The sequence below is a fragment of the Triturus cristatus genome, chromosome 12 (genome assembly GCF_964204655.1).
Source record: "Triturus cristatus chromosome 12, aTriCri1.1, whole genome shotgun sequence".
In the NCBI taxonomy this organism is placed as follows: domain Eukaryota; kingdom Metazoa; phylum Chordata; class Amphibia; order Caudata; family Salamandridae; genus Triturus; species Triturus cristatus.
The window spans coordinates 642,560,811-642,581,381 of record NC_140595.1 but is presented as its reverse complement, the minus strand read 5'-3'; the positions used below and the strand labels follow the sequence as shown (position 1 = coordinate 642,581,381).

The window sequence follows — 20,571 nt, the reverse complement described above, 5'->3', positions numbered from 1 at the left end:
TAGTACTTGGAGCCTATGTTATAAGCAGCCCTTTATGCTTGTCAGATTTCGTAGATGTAGTTAAGCCAATCAGTTGTATTTTTGCTCCTAGTATGAACTTGGAAAGAATATTGGGAATTTTTTCCCCCTCAAATTTGAACTCTGGAAATATCTCATGTCTATTTTATAATCGGACCATCATTACCAGTTTAGGAAAGTATTGAACAGAATTCCAAATATATACCCCACCAGAGGCAACCGGGTTCATGGTGTGCTGATTAAAAAGTAATCTGACAATGAAGTTTCTGTGACCTAAAGACATTTTCGGGTAAAACTTATCTTTATTGTAGTGTAGCAATCTCTATTTGTAAACCAGCTTTATAACTGTGACCATAAATGCTTTCTGTTCTATTTTTTTCTGTTAGTTTATAGATGACTTGATTGGTGCCCTGCTACACGTCTTACATTTCAGAAAACTGCTAAACGGCTGGAATTTGAAGCACTCCTTTGATTCAGTTTCAGGCGGCATTGCATTGTCTGCACATCTCCTTTCAGAACTAAAACCTATAGGTAAGGGCGGGGGGTAGTAAATAATTGGTTGTGCTTGCCTGGTGTTGTGTGTTAGCATGGTGCTGCCATAGTGTTGGTCTACTTCGCTACTGTAGAGTGTGTTGGATGTCATCTTTTGTACACCAAATGAGCGGTATGTGTTTGTTCAAGGGACTGCATTTTCTGTGCAGCTACTGTGGCCAAGTTCTCTGTGTACTTTCGCTCTGAGAAACAACCAACCCCTCCAGTAACACACTGACAGTGTCTTTGCCTTAAACCCTACACAGTGCTTTTTGCTCTTCTGCTAGGTTAGTGCTGTATAACTACGTCATAATAATCAATACAGGGTTCTGGCCAAAAAATCAGCAAGGCTAGGCCAACTAAGTAATCAAAAAACGAGAAAGTGCTGCGACTTATACACTCAAATCTACCAATCACTTGTACCACTCAAAGTGATTGAAATCATTTGATATAGAAATGTTTTATATTTTATTTTTGTTAAGTATTTTAAATATTCTTATGGGGAACTTTTTAAATTTTAAAGATACAATGGAAAACTTTTTCAATGGACCAGACAATAATATTTACAATCATAAATGATAACATACATATACAATTACACAAAACATTCAGGATTAAAGCACAAATAGCCCATAAACCCACAAAGAATCAAAGGAAATTATAAGAAAAAGTAGGAAAGGAATTCAAAGAATACTTAGAGAATTTCACCCAAAAAAAGAAGAAAAATGGGGGTATATAAAATCCCAGCAAATATTGGCAAAACATTATGGTGTTCAGGTTGAATAGTTAAATACTCGCTATAACACATTATTTATAAATACACCTGACACCTTTCTTTAGCAACAACACTTGTTTCTGCCAAACATGAAAGGTCTATGCGTTTCAAACCCTACATATATATTTCAAAGGGTTATCCTCAGGACCTGGGAGAATGAGCTGTAAAAACAAAACAAAAGTGTAAGTGTTACACACGTGTCTCTATCAATTCTACTCATACACCTCTACTCACTCCAGTACCTTATTTAATTGCTGTGATGGCACATCTAGTGCTGCAAAACCGATGTTATTTCAACCTTGTTTTTCTACCAGGGACAAGGAAAAATAAATCATATTTACTATTTGACTCTGACACAAAATCAAAACGATAATTTTAAGAAAGGGGATATTCTGTTTACCTTCAAAGAGGGGCTAGCCGGCCCATTATCAATCCTCTAAGCGGTGACCACAACCAGGGTCATTTTTCGGCACTTCACTGGAAATACAAAAATCCACATTTACTCCAGGATAATATCTAACTAGCTCTTAACAAATCTAAGGCGAGAGCGTGGAGCGGCGAAAAGTAGACGCATACCTTGATCAATGCCTCTGGTCTTTTATATTATCTTGCCACCAATAATCCAGCAACGCGAGGTCTAAAAAAATGGGAAAAACGTGGCATTGTAAATAAGCGTTGCATATATCGAACCAATTATTTAATCGGCACAATCGACAGGCATATACCTTTAATTCCTCGGGGGTACCGGTACAACAAGCCTTCCTCTCCTGAAGGGCAATGTACCCTTCCCGAGCTCGGGCGATCTTTTAATAACAGACCCGGAATTGTTCTCAAAAGATGGCGTGTGACGTCATTCGACAATCGCCGACACGGCGAAGGCGCGTTCAAGAATATTGTGCCACGCGAAACTGACAAGCAATACGTCCTTAACAACTTGTACATGCAAACGGAATTTGCACTATAAAGTTCTTTGCAGAGAGCGGGCTCATAAGAGCAATGTTAATCGGGTGGGGTTTATAGTTATATTATTTTATGTTTGTAGGAACATCTCTCAATTCAATCAAATTCTAATTATGGACACTCCAGTCCATAATGAGACACCCAAGATAACCAGAATATATATGTATTATTGACAATAGTAGTCACCAAATGTTACTGCTCAACGGTAATGACGTTGCACTATAATCATTAGTTGAAAAAGGCATGAAGGTAGATTGCCTTACAGATTGTAGATTTCAGATATTTCATTGAGACCATCAACAGAAGTATTAAACTTCACAATAAGCATAGCTTCACGTTGAAATAATAGCCTTTCAATGTCACATCCACGAGATTTCATTTCAATTTTCGACAGAATAGTCCATTTCTGATTTTTCGAAACCCAATGGCTTACCAAAGGGGCATTGATAACTGTTCTACGAATAGACATGTGTTGCATAATCCGTTGTCATGCTTCTTGGGTAGTCTTACCAATATATAGTTTAGGGCAGGGACCTAAAATTCCATAAACTACATTTTTGGTCTTACAGTTGGTAAACGCATCATGCTTCCATCTAATACTGTTGTCCTCAAAAAGAGAACCTTCAGTCGTCTGTGGGCAGCAGGTGCATGTCCCACATTTGTGATGGCCACTAATAGGAGGTAAATTGAGTTGTGATCTCAACGTGTTTTTATTGATAGGCTGCTGTACTGCTGCACGTACAATTTGATTTCCCACACTTTTATCCTTTTTCAAAGCAAATATGGGTTTTCTCCATGTTGTGTGTATTTTTTGCACAAGGTGCCAATTTTGGTTAATCACCCTTTTGAGGAAGTTAGTTTGAGAGCAGAATGTCGTAACGCAGACTACCCGATCAGTGAACTCTTTTTTCTAGAATTGTTTCTCGAGGTGTCTTCCAGGCACGTTGTAGGGCCTGTTACAAAAGTTTTTTGGGGTAACCCCGTGATTTAAGTTTTTCTAACAGGTTATTTGCATGAAACATATACTGTTCCTTAGTTGAGCAATTACGTTTGATCCTTAAAAATTGACCAAGCATTAGGTTGTCGCGCAAACAGCGTGGCTGATGGCTTGTATAGTGGAGTGCTTTGTTTCTGTCAGTTGGTTTGTTATGCAATGATGTCAATAGCATACCTTGAGAACTGTATACCTGAACGTCTAAGAATGTTATCGTACTAGGACTTGAATTTAAACTACATTGAATATCTGGTGTGCGTTGATTCAACCACTGGCTAAAGGTAGTTAATTCTGACACAGAACCTGTCCAGATTAGAAATATATCATCAATGTAACGAACAAATGATGATATTTGAGGCCAGAACGGGTTTTTGTTGTAAATAAATAACTCTTCAAATTGTGCCATAAACAATATGGGAAATTTCGGCACACAGGGACAGCCCATAGCTGTCCCTTTGATCTTTAGATAATACTCATTATCAAATTTAAAATAGTCTTTTTTAGAGCAAATTTAGCTAGTTACATAATAAACTCACTTGGGACTCGTACTGGTCGAGGCCGTCTCTCAAGGAATATTTCAATGGCATTTAAGCCATCATCCTGTTGTATTTGGGTGTATAGAGACACCACATCTAGTGTTACCAATAACTGGTTTTGCGGTGAAAACTCGACTGTTCCAATCTGATTCAAAAAGTCGGTGGTATCCTGCAGATGAGATGGTACTTCAGCTAGAAAGGGTTAGAGATTGGCTCTAGTATAGACCCGCAGCCAGCCACGATGGGGCGACCTGGAGGATGTGTGTCATTTTTGTGGATCTTTGGTAGGGTATATTGTAACAAGATCTTTGGATATTTTTTATTTAGAAAACCAAACTACTTATTAGCAATAATCCCAAGATCCAGAGCATTTCGTAAAATGATAGACCGTTCACCTTGTATGTCTGAGGTAGTGTCAGTCTTAAGTCTTCGATAGCATTGAATGTCATTAACACTTCCGTCTTGTAATTGCTAGTGTTCATAACAACAATTGACCCACCCCTGTCCGCAGGTTTTATTGTTATATGATGATCCGATTTCAAAATGGTTATAGCTTCTTTCTCAACTTTTGACATATTGTATTTGACAAAATCTTTTTTATTTTCAATTTGTGTAATGGCTGATAGTATTGTCTGTTCAAACGTTAGTATTTCTTTGGGTATTTTATTTGGAGGTGGACAAAAGGATGATTAGACATGGCCATATGCAAATCATGTCTGAACTGGGGTGGCGTAGTGGGCAAAAGAACGATGGATTTAACCCAGATCTCTTGACTGGGGGAAAATGTCTGCATTGTCAGCATTCCATCCATCATTTGTTTGTTGTAACGCTTTTCGCCCTAAGTGGGATGGGTATTCCCAGACGTGGGACCCATGCTCACTACGCCACTGGAGTCAAGCTATCCTGGCTGATGACGGCTGATAGCCAGAAACCGGTCCTAGGATGCTTGATTCCGGTCCAGGGAAGACATGGCTTGGCAGTTCGGGCTGGACTGTTCCCATGAGGCACAGGGTCAAGACTGATTTGCATATGGCCATGTCTGAACTGGGGTGGCGTAGTGGGCAAAAGAACGATGGATTTAACCCAGATCTCTTGACTGGGGGAGAATGTCTGCATTGTCAGCATTCCGTCCATCATTTGTTTGTTGTAACGCTTTTCGCCCTAAGTGGGATGGGTATTCCCAGACGTGGGACCCATGCTCACTACGCCACTGGAGTCAAGCTATCCTGGCCGATGACGGCTGATAGCCAGAAACCGGTCCTGGGATGCTTGATTCCGGTCCAGGGAAGACATGGCTTGACAGTTCGGGCTGGACTGTTCCCATGAGGCACAGGGTCAAGACTGATTTGCATATGGCCATGTCTGAACTGGGGTGGCGTAGTGGGCAAAAGAACGATGGATTTAACCCAGATCTCTTAACTGGGGGAGAATGTCTGCATTGTCAGCATTCCGTCCATCATTTGTTTGTTGTAACGCTTTTCGCCCTAAGTGGGATGGGTATTCCCAGACGTGGGACCCATGCTCACTACGCCACTGGAGTCAAGCTATCCTGGTTGATGACGGCTGATAGCCAGAAACCGGTCCTAGGATGCTTGATTCCGGTCCAGGGAAGACATGGCTTGGCAGTTCGGGCTGGACTGTTCCCATGAGGCACAGGGTCAAGACTGATTTGCATATGGCCATGTCTGAACTGGGGTGGCGTAGTGGGCAAAAGAACGATGGATTTAACCCAGATCTCTTGACTGGGGGAGAATGTCTGCATTGTCAGCATTCCGTCCATCATTTGTTTGTTGTAAAGCTTTTCGCCCTAAGTGGGATGGGTATTCCCAGACGTGGGACCCATGCTCACTACGCCACTGGAGTCAAGCTATCCTGGCTGATGACGGCTGATAGCCAGAAACCGGTCCTAGGATGCTTGATTACGGTCCAGGGAAGACATGGCTTGGCAGTTCGGGCTGGACTGTTCCCATGAGGCACAGGGTCAAGACTGATTTGCATATGGCCATGTCTGAACTGGGGTGGCGTAGTGGGCAAAAGAACGATGGATTTAACCCAGATCTCTTGACTGGGGGAGAATGTCTGCATTGTCAGCATTCCGTCCATCATTTGTTTGTTGTAAAGCTTTTCGCCCTAAGTGGGATGGGTATTCCCAGACGTGGGACCCATGCTCACTACGCCACTGGAGTCAAGCTATCCTGGCTGATGACGGCTGATAGCCAGAAACCGGTCCTAGGATGCTTGATTCCGGTCCAGGGAAGACATGGCTTGGCAGTTCGGGCTGGACTGTTCCCATGAGGCACAGGGTCAAGACTGATTTGCATATGGCCATGTCTGAACTGGGGTGGCGTAGTGGGCAAAAGAACGATGGATTTAACCCAGATCTCTTGACTGGGGGAGAATGTCTGCATTGTCAGCATTCCGTCCATCATTTGTTTGTTGTAACGATACTCGGACTCTAGGGCTCGAGTCAAGACTGAGAGCATGATCTCCAATGCCGATCAGGTGGGGAGAGGAACGCAACAGGGATGCTCGCACTTCCCGCTGTTATTTGCACTGGTGATGGAGCCCCTCACAGCCAGGGCCAGAATGGGTCTTCACTATAGGGGTTTGGAGGTAATGGGCCAAATCCAACATATAGCGCTATACGTTGACAACTTTTTATTATTCCTTCGGAAAACTAGGGACGACCTTGACGGAGAAGTTGAACTGCTTGCATCGCTGGCAAGAGTATCGGCCTTAGGCTCAATTGGAGGAAGTCGTGCCTTGTCCCCGCTAAAGCAGGGCGTGTAAAGCCGCAAATGGAAGTGGAGGTGTCCTGGAAGAACAGATGTCTCCCCTATTTGGGAGTTACCATCTACCATGAAAGGGTGGATTTACTGGAAGATAATATAGGGAAAGCACTCAGCAGGGTGAAGTCGAGTCTCATCTTCTGGGGGTGACTGCCCCTAATCAGTCATGGTAAGGGTATCTTTGCTGAAAATGGTACCACTGTAGAGACTGCTATATCTATTTGGGGTGTTGCCTGTCTGGATCCCAGCGTGAACGTTCCGCTATCTGAAATCACTAGTGATTTCCTTTACATGGGGGATGGGTAGGCGAAGGGTGCAAAAGACCCAGCGTTACAGGACTTCGAATAATACTATCCTGCAACACAGATGCAGTGGTTCACAAAACAGATAGCTGGTGAGAGGTACAAGCCAGCCAGATGATGCAGTCCCTAGCCTGAGAGTATTGTCTAACATAGTGCTCCAATTACCTGCATGGAGGGGGAATGAAACCAATGAAGTCAAAGTAATATGTAAATGTTGGGTTAGGAGTCACCAGAGATCTAAAAGCAAAACACCATACATTCTAGAGATACCACTGACCCTCTGCATGGCACTTCCACACGGAGGAGACTGGCTAGGTCTGGGTGGAGGCTGGAGTGACCACCATGGGCATGTTATATGAGGACGGATCCCTACTTCCATTCAACAAATTTAGAGCGCAATATGACATACCCTGGGGTCGTTTTTTACTCTGTAATGCCCTCACAAAGGTATTACGAAAACACTGAGGAGAGGGCCTCTCAGAACCAGCACAGCGCATACCTCACACCACCACGCATCAACAAACACTTTGGGACACAAGCAGCTCTGTCCCCCCGATATGGGGATGCCAATGCTGCAATTTTACCTATGTTCTGGGACTGCCCTAAAATAGAGAGCTTCTGGAGAGAAGTGACAACATTGATAGCGGAGATAACAGAGAAAGAGATACAAGTAACACCAGGATACTGTCTCTTACACTGGTTTCCTAACACCTCCAGGGTCAAAGTGACAAGTAAGTTCCACGATCTGGCGCTCGTAATAGCTAAAAGAGAGATCACCAGAAATTGGAAGGCCGAGGGAGGAGCAGGGGTGGAACGGTGGAAGAAGGAATTTACGAGATAGGTGACATACGTGGGAGAGGTAAGACTGGGAGAGGCCACACGGGGCAGGGGATCCCTAGAAACAGCCAGGGCATGGGAAGCATTGGTGGCGCTACTGAAGCACCCACTCAACGAAGCTGACGAGGAAGGGCAGAAAGGGACCTCAGGAGAAGATCAATTGTGAGCACAAATATACTACCCCAACCAACATTAGACTGTAGACAATTATTTAACGAATTCACGGAATAAAACTACATAGGGCAAGAACTCAATAGACACATCACACTAAGGCATACCTCCGGGGAGGAAAATGGGTGGGGAGGGAGTTGGGTAGTTGAAGGATTTTACAAGAACAAGAAGGTGTGACACAGAAGGATGGTACTAGCCAGGCTAATGGTTGTATAGGTGAAACAGACGGGTCATCTATGCCAGGTATCCCTGAGGTTGTAATAGCACAATAATATACTGATTAACATACATGCCAAATTGTATGATACTATGACCGGTAAAAGCTATTGATACCCTGTATACACTATAATTATGAAAGGCTTGCAAGGCTCTATTGTATAATCTGTGTTGTAAGAAGATATGGAAGAAAAACTTAATAAAAATGTGTTTAAAAAAAAAAAAAAAAAAGGGATGTCATGAAATAGAGCCGTTATGTAGCACAGTGTCGGGCATGACAATGTTTTTTTAAGCCCTTTTTTTTGCACTTTGTCAGTTTTGCCCCAATTTAATTTAATTTGTGTAACTTTTCATGTTTTCATTTCTGCTATGTCCCGTGCAATTAATTGGTGAATTTTCTTTACTATGAAATACATTTATGTTTGAAGTATTATGAGATATTTTTTGTAGAAGGCTACAGCCTATGTGAAGGATATGCTACTTTTCCAGACTGCTACAAAGTCAGTTTGAAGGCTTTTTTAAATTTAGGACTAAAGTTGGATGGGATGTTTTAAATTCTTCGCAAAGGGCATGGTGGCACTCAGTTCACTGAAGCCCTGATCAATCCAAATCAATTGATGTGATTTTGTGACCATGAACATTGAGGATGCTAGGTACCCTTGGCAACAACATATTTGCCTCGATTCAGTCCCGAAATTCCCCACAAGGGCTGTATTTGCCCAGCTTGCTGCATGAAAGCATCTTTTGCTTCCCCGACCAGTGATGCCCTAAAGTGGCTGTCTTGCTGTGTCTTACATAACATTGCTGCAGCGGTTTATGTTTAACTCCTTCTCCTTTGATGGGTGGAGATCTAGCAAATAGGTTATGTTGCTGATAGTGGAACCAGGCGTTCTGAGTTTCAACTGTATGATTTGTATAAGGTAACTCCATGTTGGTACAGGAATGTCCCCTAGGTGATACACTGCCATATACCACTGCCCTGAGGGAACAACTGCATGTGAAACTGGTATCCAGATTTTTATTTTGGCCCTAAGATCACTCTAATATAGCACATGTGCAGAGTATGATGGGTATGCTGTAACAACGTCAGGTCCATGACCCGTTTTGTGACTTGGATGGGACAACAAGCATGCCCCCATATGAGGCAGTGGACTGCTGTAATTGCCCTGTTACATCATGTAAAGAACAGTGAATCTGAAGTATGACATGACCTTTTTTTCTGTCACTGAGAACATGGTCTACTTGACCCTCGTGTGTAAAGGTCCATTGTTATAAGACCTAGAATCTTGCGGTGCATTTTTTGTGCATGTCAAGTGAGCATATGTGTGTGTGTGTAGCACATGTATGGTAGTAGGACCCTGTATGTTCAGTGTGTCTTGAGTACTGAACCCAGTGGTATCTGTTTTGAAAGCTGCTGATTTTAGCATGGCCCATGTGGGTCTTGTTATCATAGGGCTGCTGATTCTTCATAAACACTGCTGTTTGTTAGATGGTAGGGTTGAGGGGTGTGAGTACAGTTCATGTTGTTCAAGGTGAGGACGTTTCTATGCAGGGGCTCCTTTTTTGGCTGTCTCTGATTACTGTGCCTGTGAGGTGATGGCTGCCAGGTGCAGTGCCCCGGCTAGGAGCCAGCCCCATTGCTATCTGCTGGTAGAGACATTACTTTAAAGAAAAGCTGTGTCTAGGGAACAGCCTGGAAATGACACTTGAAAGAGAATCAACCTAAACCTTTTCCGAAGACCCAAAAAGTCAATCTACATACTGTCTGGAAAGTGTATATGAAAGTGTGATCCAAACTACGCTCTTTGTTTTGGTGTCATGTACTTCATGACCAAAGAAAGGAGAGTACTCGAACGACTGCAGTGTGACCTGGACTGTTATCTGCTTGACAGCCAGTCTTCCAGAAGTGACTGGGGCATCACCTGAAGTCTGCAGTTTCTATTGCAGGAACTAAGGATCTAAACCCTAGAAGCCTGCCTGTCTGCTGAGAGAGGGAAGGAGTGTACTTGGCACATGAGGAAGAAAGTCTGCCCAGGAGGAGAAGCCCTGTGTGTTCCCTTTGTGGGGACTACCCAGAGAGAGAGCAGGAATGTTGGGGAGCAAAGCCAGCTGCAACTCAAGTGCAGGACATCATCCCCAAGTCTCCCTGCTAGCTTCTTTTTGTGAACTGCAGCATGTTTTCCACAAAAGAGCAACTATCCAGCAAGAGTAGCAGCCCACCGCAGCTGAAAGACTGGTGCTGCCACTGGCAATGTTGGAAGTGTGAGTGCTCCATCCGTGCTGAAGTGTTCACCCTGACTGAAAGTGCAGAAGCCTTCTGTGAGGTTGTGATTGGACTCGAGGCCGCACCTGCCAAGTCCTCGTCCCTTCTGTATCTGACCTAGGAAGAAGTCTCCAAGTTTGAGGAGAGGGTGCCGCTGAGGCCCAACAGCTTCAAGACCATCTCCTTGGAAACGTGTTTGCCTGCACTTCCCACGTCTCCAACTTCCAGAAGCAGGTAACTGCGTGTTATAACATCTGAGTGCAGATGGGTCTGGGGAGCAGGCTAGGCCTGTCGCATAAACTTAATACTTTTTCCAAGTGAAGTTTACTTGGAGGGAAAAGAGAAATTAACTGTTGGGCCTGCATATTTCACTGGGAGTGGTTGAGCCTAACCAGGAAACTGTCCCTGTCAGTTTATACCTTTATTGCATTCCCCTAATTGCGCTGTGTAGTATTTAGTAACTTTATGCAATTAAAGTATTTTTTTTTTTACGAAAGGCTAGCATAGGGCTGAACTGTATTATGTTTTTGTTGGCTAAACAGTTCAGGGCTCTTGCCCTCCACACTACCTCTGAGAAGCCTGATATTGCTCGCTCTTGCTACCCTGAGAGTTCGGTGCAGAAAAGGTTGCACTTGGCTTCGTTTGGAGAGCTATTGTTGAAAGGACTCCAGGACACCAGTGGCAAATAACCTCAAACACCACGGCTGTGGCCCAATAGCATCTGTCTGCCATGGGGCCTCCTGAACACACACAAAAATGGCAATAATGGGAGGAAACACACAGGAACATTGGTAGAGGCACTTAATGCAGGTAATTCACTTAATTTCTCTGGCATTTAATCACTCGTCCTCTAGAACAGGGGTCTCCAACCTTTTCTGTAGTGAGATCTACTTCTGATCAATGAAAATCGTCGTGAGCTACTTAAGGCTGAGCAACTTACGTATTTTCAAAAGAGATTCTCCCATGCCCAGCTTTATTGACTTTAAACATAATTTCTTTGGAGCTCAAACTGTGATTTGAACAAAATACTCATAGTAGCTCCAATTACCTTTTGGCCTCACAAAATTAAAGCTGGTGTGGGCAACTTAAGAGGAGCACAACAGAATGCAGAGACGGCATAAATAAATGTGCTTAATAAGTGCCTCTTCTTCATCAGGGATCTTATCCTAAGGTAGTTCTGCCTAATGAGTGTCACCATGTATTCATTCATGCATCTGTATACTGGAAAATGTGTAATAAATGTCATTTATTCGAGGGGCTTGCAGTGGCCAAATTTAGACACAGAGACAGGTTTCATCTTTTTTATATGGTGCTGATTCCTTCAATCTGTGCCAGAAGTGTGAAACTTCAGCCTGGTACCACAAAAGGCACTTTGAAAGTGTATCCTTAGTTAATTGGTATGCAAGTTTTTTTTTTATTCCTTTGAGACTTAGTCACTTTTGCTCTCACATCTACAGAATAAAGCACTACCTTGGCTTCAAGTTGGCAAGCACCGAGTCACCTTTTTGAATAAAGAAAACGCTCTGCTAAAAATCCCACCCACCCCCCACTAATAAACCAATTCTCAGAAGAAGAAAAAAGACTTTTCTGCCTCTTTCACATGGCCAGACAGTGCATTTAGAAGAGTTTCTCCTACTCTTTTCAATCTCACAAATAAAAGAGATTTGACAGGCCCAGCTTTAGCCCACTCACTATTCTTAAACTTGGAAATGAGGATAGTGAACACCGAGCTTTACATTTAGTAAAGCTTAGTGGCAGCAGACTCTAAAATCAAAGGGCATTGCCTGCACCGAGCCGCTTTCAATGACTACTACATGAAGGCAGATAAAAAGTGCAGTGGAGTTAGTGGAAGCGGCTCGGTGCATGCAAGGCCCATTGATTTTAAAGTCTGCTGCCACCGCGTTTTACATCTGGCAATGCTGGGACTGAGACGCTTGCACTGAGGGCCATGCCGCTTTACATGTCTGGTAACCACGCTTTATTCTAATAAAGCATGGTGGCAGCTGAAGTTAAAATCAAAAGGACTTTGTATGCACTGAGCCGCTTTCACTAACTGCACATACAAAGCGTGGTCAGTGAAAATGGCACAGGGCACGCAATGCCCTTTCATTTTAACGTCTTCTGCCACTGCTGTTTACATTGAAAGGCAGATATAAAGCATGGTGCCAGTCCGTTAAAATAGAAGGACTTTGCAACCACGGAGTTGCTTTATATCTCTAGAAACTGTGCTTTAAATCTAGTATAGCACAGTGGCAACCAGCGTTAAAATCAAAGGGCCTTACGTGCACTGAAATGCTTTCACTGACTGCAGGTTACTAGAGATGTAAAGCGGCTCAGTGCACACAAGGCCTTTTGATTCTAATGTCGGCTGCAACCGCGTTTTACTATGGAAGGCAGATATAAAGCGCGGTGCCAGCCAACGGTAAAATCAAGCACCTTGCATGCATGGAGCCGATTTACAAAGTATACAGCTATGAGACCAGTAGTCCACTTACCGATCTGCTGCTCTGCGAGGCGTAGGATCAAAAGGCAGATCTCTAATCATGCCGTAAGCCTGGAAAAGGCAGGTAGTGTGGTTCCCGCTTGTGCCAGACTTCAGGAAGAACGTCATGTTCTTCGGCTTGCCCCGCCCCAGCTTAACTCAGCTCAGCCAATCTGAGCAGCTATTTTGAGTTAGGGCGGGCAAACAAGGAAAACTGGATAAAAAACCTAAAAAGACAACGAAGGGCAAATAAATAAATGCTGGGGCTCCGAACGAAGCCTTAATTATCACATGCCAGCGCGAGCTACTACCAGGGGGTCGGTGAGCTACCGGTAGCTCGCGATCGACTGGTTGGAGACCGCTGCTCTAGAACTTTGCATAACTCAATATGTACTGCTTGGCTAGAGGGAGAGAATAAGCCACAGCTCTGCTTTTTGACATTTCTTATACAATCGGCAGTGAAAACAACTTTAGTTGAGGCCAAAAGAATATTTCAAGTTCCTGCTACTGATAAGCATGTCTTTCTTACTTGCTTTCTCCATGGGAACGTTTTTTCTCTCATCCCTTCAACGTGCATGGTTCTGAGGCCTTATCCCATCCCTGGATTGCAGGCAAAGAAGATAGCTACTCTTGATGACCAGTCTGAACAACCTAGCAAAGAGTCAAAATCCCTCTTTAAACACCTTTCAAAACTTGTGGCACTAAAAAGATATTTACTGATGATTTTCATATCCAGTACATTTAGCGTTTGCATCCTAATCATGTTCCTTAAGGATTGCAACATATGTAAGGACTTCACGATGAAGACCTTGAAGAATGGAGATAAGTAACTGATTTATACATTAAAATGGGCTTGTTCCACCTGGGAGGAATGAGTGTACAATGTGCTCACCGCCATCCTCCGAAACCTCAGAGAAAGGAAAACATTTAGAGTTGCAAGTTGTAGGGTATAAAATGGTGAAGCACTGAGCTTTCCTGGCTTTTTATGTGAAGATTCTTCTCTTCAGAGTTGTAAAAACAGACTTCATCAAAACCTACAGAGCCTAGTTCACCGCAAAAGTTATTGGTGACTAATAAAGCCTTTCCTATTAGGAGAGATAGATAGTCACAGTGCTGTCAATGAAGATTCACTGTTCCCAGCTGCTGCCCACCAATTACCTAATGGCTTGCAATTACCTTGTTTATGAGTTATTCACAACCAGTGATATTGCCAGTGAGGAATTGGTGATCAATGACCAAATTCTTGCCTTCAGTGGCTACCTTGTTGATGACAAAAGCCTTGACCTACAGTTTCTAAAACTTTAATTGACTGACATTCGCTGTCTCTGCATCGGTTGCAGCATCAACTTCCTGTCCACAAAAGAAAAGGATATATTTTGAAGTGGAGGTTGGCACTGTCCATGATGCTGGTAAAGAAGGTGAACAAAAGAACGGTACGGCTGACCAATGTTGAGCACATCAAATCCCAAATCAATACACAAATTCTTGGTAGGTGCAAAAAAACGTCCAGAGCAAGCCGTACTTGTGCTCTACTGGAAACCAGATATACAAACTTTTTTTGCAGAAGGACGGTGCACCAAAGAAAAGTCTTTTCGAATACTCCAATTATTGTTCTTTTATTCTTAGTCAACTTTTTAGAGATATCAGACTCAGCCAACGCGTTTCGTTCTTTACGAACTTCGTCAGGGCATGAATTATATTTTAGAAACGACCTCCAGGAATTTCAAAGGATGGTCAACTTCCAATTGGCATGATTTGCGCCGCAAATTCGAGGGAGCACCCGTTGCTAAGAAAATGGAGCCCACACATTGGTCTTAAATATACAACAACAGTGTTGATTTATTTTCATCTACGTTACCTATGGACTAACTGAGAGTCCGATCTCTAATTGAATTAATCGGTGGTGTACATAGGATCTTATCTGTATATACACCTATCAGCTACTTGGAGAGGTCACATAACAATTCTTTTGAACAATCATGCCAATTGGAAGTTGACTATCCTTTCCTGGAGGTCGTTTCTAAAATATAATTCATGCCCTGACGAAGTTCGTAAAGAACGAAACGCGTTGGCTGAGTCTGATATCTCTAAAAAGTTGACTAAGAATAAAAGAAGGTAGCGATGTGACTGGGAGATCTAGAGGATCTCTACATTGACTTCCTACCATACTACTGATTGACTAATATGAACAAGGTGTATTTCCAACTGGATGTGAAGTAGGTGCATTGTGTATTCTCAACTGGTTCCTCAGTACTAAAGCCTGATTGGAAGTTGTTGACATCAATGTGATGAGCTATTTTGCAAAACCGCTTTTGAGAATTTTAGCCATAAAGGGGAGGTTGGAAATAATTTGAAAGTTGTTTAGGTTGTCCAGGTCTGTATCACCTATAATGAGGAATAGAATGACCTGAGCAACTTTCAGGTAGTCAGTGAAAGATCCATCTTATCATGATCAGTTGTTTGGCCTGGTCAAGAGGGAATGAAGGAGTAATATGTAATTTTACCTTAGCTAAGATTGGGTCCGCAAGATGGTTTAAGGTTTTCAATAGTATTGGTTAGGCCCCTTTGAGAGATCTTATTGAAAGGGTACCATTCTTTTGGATTTTTTTAAAAATAAGTTAGCGACATGAAGGAGGGTTTGAACCTTTGGATTTTTTTGTCTGAAGAATTGGCAGACTTTTGCACAGTCATCAATTTTGTATTTGAAGTCTAATCTGACAGGGGCTTTGTAGATTTTTGACAGTGTCAAGCAGCTACCGCTGGGGTTTTGCTGCTGAAATGTGAAAAAAGCAGCTTTGGCCACAAAGATAATCTTTAATGCTCCTTGTTTTTAGATCGGAGAAGTGTGATATTCTTTTTGGAATGGTTTATCACATCAGATTCATTCAGGGGATTTAAGGGATTTATGTTAATCTCTTTGCCTGGTTGCTTCTTTGCTTTAGAAGAGACAGATGATGCTCACTTTTGATCATGACTGTTATACGTTTCTAAAATTAGGCTGGAGTCTGGGTCTTTCAGGATAGATTGAAGTTTAGAAGAGATTGTTGATTTCACAACATCCAAGTCAACATCTGTGAAATCTCTGACCCAGATCATCCGTTTTTTTTGTTCCTCCCCCAAGTAGTCATTTTTTAGGCAATGAAGTAGAAAAGAACCCAACAAGTGATAACACCGTTCAACTGTATCTTTGTTAAAAATGTAGATAAGTACCAAAACCAAGTATGGATCTTTCCAAATGAGTAGGATAGAAGCAAAATTGTTTGAGATTGTTGTACCAAAAGAGGAACATCTGAAGTACAGCAGAGTCAAAGGTGATACCCCAAAAGAGGTTGCAAATGATTTTATTGGTTGTAGACCTGTTTCTTCATGTCATAATTTCCAGAAGTTGCTCAGTGAATGAAGGATTATCACTGTAAGGGTGATAGATGATATAGAATAGAATGGACTTGGGAACAGAAGGTTTTACCTTGATAGATGTTGGAAGACAGAACATTGGCTAAGTATCGGGCATTTACAGCTGATGGAGGATCTGTTTATTAGTGCAGCAACTCCACTTATGTGTTCTACATGATCTATGAGGCTAAACAATTATCCAGGTGGAAAAGAGGATCTAGAATTGATTGCACGAGTCTTTAAACCAGGTTTTGATGAAAAAAGTCAAGGTTATGGCTCATGAACACTTATGCAGTTTCAAACCACACTGATCTGCATTTGTGGAACAGGCAGGTAAAATAGATCTCCTCTTTATGATAGAATTGAAAACAAAAGGAACTTGAATGAGATTGTTTGTGTTGATGTATTTTCCTATTGGGACTGGGAGCCTGTCTGTTGCTAGTGATAAGGGCTCTCACTCAGTAGACTGGATTGGTGGAATGGTAAAGTTCTAGGATTCAACTAGCTTTTATTGTCATCATCAGAGAAGATATCTCTGGGCTGGATTCTTTGCGATCGGTGTATGGGCAGGGGCCCATTGGAGTGAGAAAAAGGGAGAAGGTGAAATTTGAGGCAGAGTGGTATGTCTTAGAGAAAGACAGGCTGAGAAAGTTTTCAGCTTCTGGAGAATGGAGTGGAATATTTCTGGATTTTTTTATTCAGGGGTTATTGGATCGGATGGAAGCATTTGTAGTGAATAGGTAAATATATGAGAGTAATAATCACGGCGGTTTATGCTTCATTCCTGATAATGACAGTCATTGAATAACAAGGGGAATGGAAAGCACTCTCCTCTTAAAAATAGGGAGAGAGTTTTAAGGGTGTATCTGGGCAGGCAGGAGGAAAAGGGAGATGGATGTTGGAAAGTAGGGCTGGCAGGATTTGGGAGGGTGATAGGTCGCAGAAACTGAATGAAGAGGATTCTGTTAGAGGGAGTAGTGGGTGGGGTAATTGAATGGCATGGGTAATTGGGGGAGAGTATCTTCTATGAGTTGAGGAGGCTGGAGAAGTTAAGATCAAATGATTATAAGTGCCTGTCAATTACATTATGATTTTGCCATTCTTGAATATGGATATGGACATTGTTGCCGGAGTAGGAGTGGGCTCAATTAGCTTTGTCCCATAAAGGATACTCCTTGATTTAATAATGCTCAGTTCTTTAATGAATGTCACTCACCATTCCTTAGTGTACTGAGAGAAAAATAGGCTCCACTGCTCTATCTCTTGACTAAGAAAAGTGCTGCAGTTGTGGCGGGGAGAAAACAGACTGCTAAAAGGTCAACAATCTATTTGCAGGAGTGGTTTTACCTGGCTACAAATCCCTCTCTTGAAGAAAAACTGGACCAGGATCACTGGTACAGCTATCAAATGTTTTTTTTATTTTTAAATATTAAAAGCCAACACTTCTTAACAGGCCCTTCCTCTCCTTTAGTGTGGGGTCCTTTATAAATATTGAACAATATAGAGGATCCCTGAAAAAAGTGGTTAGTTAAGAACACCACATTTGAGTGAACCTGAATTCACTACATAACTCCATGCCTGCTGCAAGTTCACCACTGATTAAAGAAGAGCTACCTTTGTCTAAATGATGTTAAGACTGAAATACTGAGAGGGGCCACCCAACCGACTCCCGCCTATTGTTCACATGGCCTAACAAATTGGGAGTCGCACCAATGCCTTCTCCAGTAGTAAACAATTTTAGTTTGATGCACACCTTTCCTTTGCTCCTCATATTGTAATACTGCTGACACCAGTTACCACATTGTGATACTGAGAAGGATTTTTCCCTCTGCTCCAGGCTCTCCACCGAATTGAACTTTCCATGGTGTTGTTACTTTTCAGGCTTGATTACTACAGCATCCATTATGACGGCACCAAAAAAATTAAACAGGACAGCATCATCGTACGAAACCAAGGAGCCTGATGCAGCTTCAAGCTAAAGAAGTTGAATTTCACCTCTGGTGCTCTTAGAATATTTGGTTGCTCTACAGTAGTGAAGAGAATCAAATTAAAATTGCCTATACCAGACCATAAGCATTTAAGTAGTCTGGTCCAAATATTTACTAGCTTTTTTCTTACTATATAGTTTCACTTGTAACCGTAGACCCAGCAAGACAAATATGATCGTACCAGCCAGATGCAAATGCAAGAAGCATGTGGGAGATCGACTTGGACACTCTGTTTCCAGCTCTGTGATACTATATCAATCAATCAATCAGGGGTTTTTATAGTCAGCTACTCACCCGTGAGGGTCTCAAGGCACTGGGGGGGGGGAAGAGACGGCTCCGGGTCAGTCGAAGAGCCAGGTCTTGAGGTCCTTCCTGAATGTGCGCAGGGTCGGGGAGCGTCTGATGTTCACCGTGAGCTTGTTCCAGGTCTTGGCAGCGATGTAGAAGAAGGCTCTTCCTCTGGTTTTGTTTCTGCGAATGCGGGGGACCCCTGCCAGGGCGAGGTCGGTGGAGCGGAGGTTTCACTTGGGTACGTGGAAGGAGACTCTCTCGTGGAGGTATTTGGGTCCGATGTTGAGGGCTTTGTAGGCATTGGGTGAGGAGTTTGATAGTGACTCTCTTCTCTACGGGGAGCTAGTGGAGGCCGCGTAGGTGTTGGGTCATGTGCTTGCGCCGCAGAGTTCTGAGGACGAGTCTGGCTGCGGCGTTCTGGATGGTTTGGAGTCTGTGTAGAACAGTTCTGTTGATTCCGGCGTAGAGGGCATTGCCGTAGTCCAATCTGCTGGTTATGAGTCCGTGGGTGACGGTCCTTCTGCAGTCGGACGGGATCCATTTGAAGGTCTTACGGAGGATGCGAAGGCTGTTGAAAATGGTGGAGGCGACGGCGTTGATCTGGTGGTTCATGGAGAGGGAGAAGTCGAGGATGATGCCGAGGTTCCGGGCATGTCAGTGGGAGTGGGTGGGCTCCCGAGGGCGGACGGCCCCCAGGTGTTGTCCCAAGAGGTGGAGCAGGGTCCGAGAATGAGGACCTCGTCTTCTCTGAGTTGAGTTTCAGACAGCTGTCCTTCATCCAGTCTGCCACATTTTTCATTCCTTCCTGGAAGCAGAGTCTGGTGTCTTCGGGATTCTTCGTGAGGGAGAGGATGAGCTGAGTGTCGTTGGCGTAGGATACGATGCTGAGCCCGTGCTGTCTGACGATGGCGGCGAGGGGGGCCATGTAGATGTTGAAGAGTGTAGGGCTGAGAGATGATCCCTGTGGTACTCCGCAGTTGATATCGGTGGGTTCGGAGCAGAAGGGAGAGAGTCTGACCCTCTGGGTTTGGCCGGAGACTAAGGATTGGATCCAGTCCAGGGCGGTGCCTTGTATCCCTGCGTCGTGAAGTCTGGCTGTGAGTGTGCGATGAAAAACTGTGTCGAAGGCCGCGGAGAGGTCTAGCAGGATGAGGGCCGCCGTTTGTCCCTGGTCCAGTAGCATGCGGATGTCACACGTGGCGGCTAGGAGGGCGGTCTCGGTGCTGTGGTTGCTGCGGAATCCTGACTGGGAAGAGTCAAGGATGGAGTTCTCTTCGACGAAGGCGGTCAGCTAAGCGTTTATGAGTCTCTCGGTGACTTTGGTCGCAAAAAGGAGGAGAGAGATGGGCCGGTAGTTTTTCCGGTCCCTAAGGGATCGGCCGTAGGTTTCTTGAGGAGGGGTTTCACCTCCGCCCATTTCCAATCATCTGGGCAGGTGCCTGATGTGAGGGAGGCGATGATGGCGCGACCAAGTACAGGTGCAATTGTGGCGGCTGCCCTGTGGAATATGTGCGGTGGGCAGGGGTCCGTAGGTGCTCCTGAGTGACTTTTCGTCGTGGTGATGAGTTTAATGGTAGTGGGATCCCAAGACGTGATGGTCGGCTTGTCGGCGGTGATGGGTAGGGGGGTGGTGTCTGGGGCAGGTTCGCTGAAATTGTCATAGAGGTCCTTGATCTTCCGGTGGAAGTAGGAGCTGAGCTTGTCGCAGATTTCCTGGAAGGGTGTGATGTCCGAGGCTTCTCAGGCGGGTCTCAAGAAATGCTGTATGACGTTGAACAGTTCTCTGGCGTCGGTCACGTTGGTCTGGACTTTGTCTCTCATGAAGGTCCGTTTGGTGTCTCTTATGAGCTGGTGGTATTCCTTCAGGGCACTCATGTGGTTGTTCCGAGCTTCCGTGGTTTTCTGGTTTCAGGTTTTTTCTAGGCGTCTGCAGGAGCGTCTGGCTTCTTGGGAGTTCTGTGGTGAACCAGGCGGCCTTCAGGGGGCGTTGTTTGGCGGGGAGGCGGAGTGGTGTGAGCTTGTCCA

The 20,571-nt window shown here is 43.9% G+C and overlaps 1 protein-coding gene across 6 annotated transcripts in view; it reads left to right on the top strand.

The window, feature by feature from the left end:
* The window catches only part of MEAK7 (MTOR associated protein MEAK7), a 240,542-nt gene that overhangs the window by 143,951 nt on the left and 76,020 nt on the right, over positions 1-20,571 (top strand). For all 6 annotated transcript variants that reach the window (XM_085636837.1, XM_085636841.1, XM_085636839.1 and 3 more), the window contains one exon: positions 405-549. In XM_085636837.1, the coding sequence (XP_085492963.1) occupies positions 405-549 (145 nt within the window). The remainder of the gene's footprint in view (positions 1-404; positions 550-20,571) is intronic.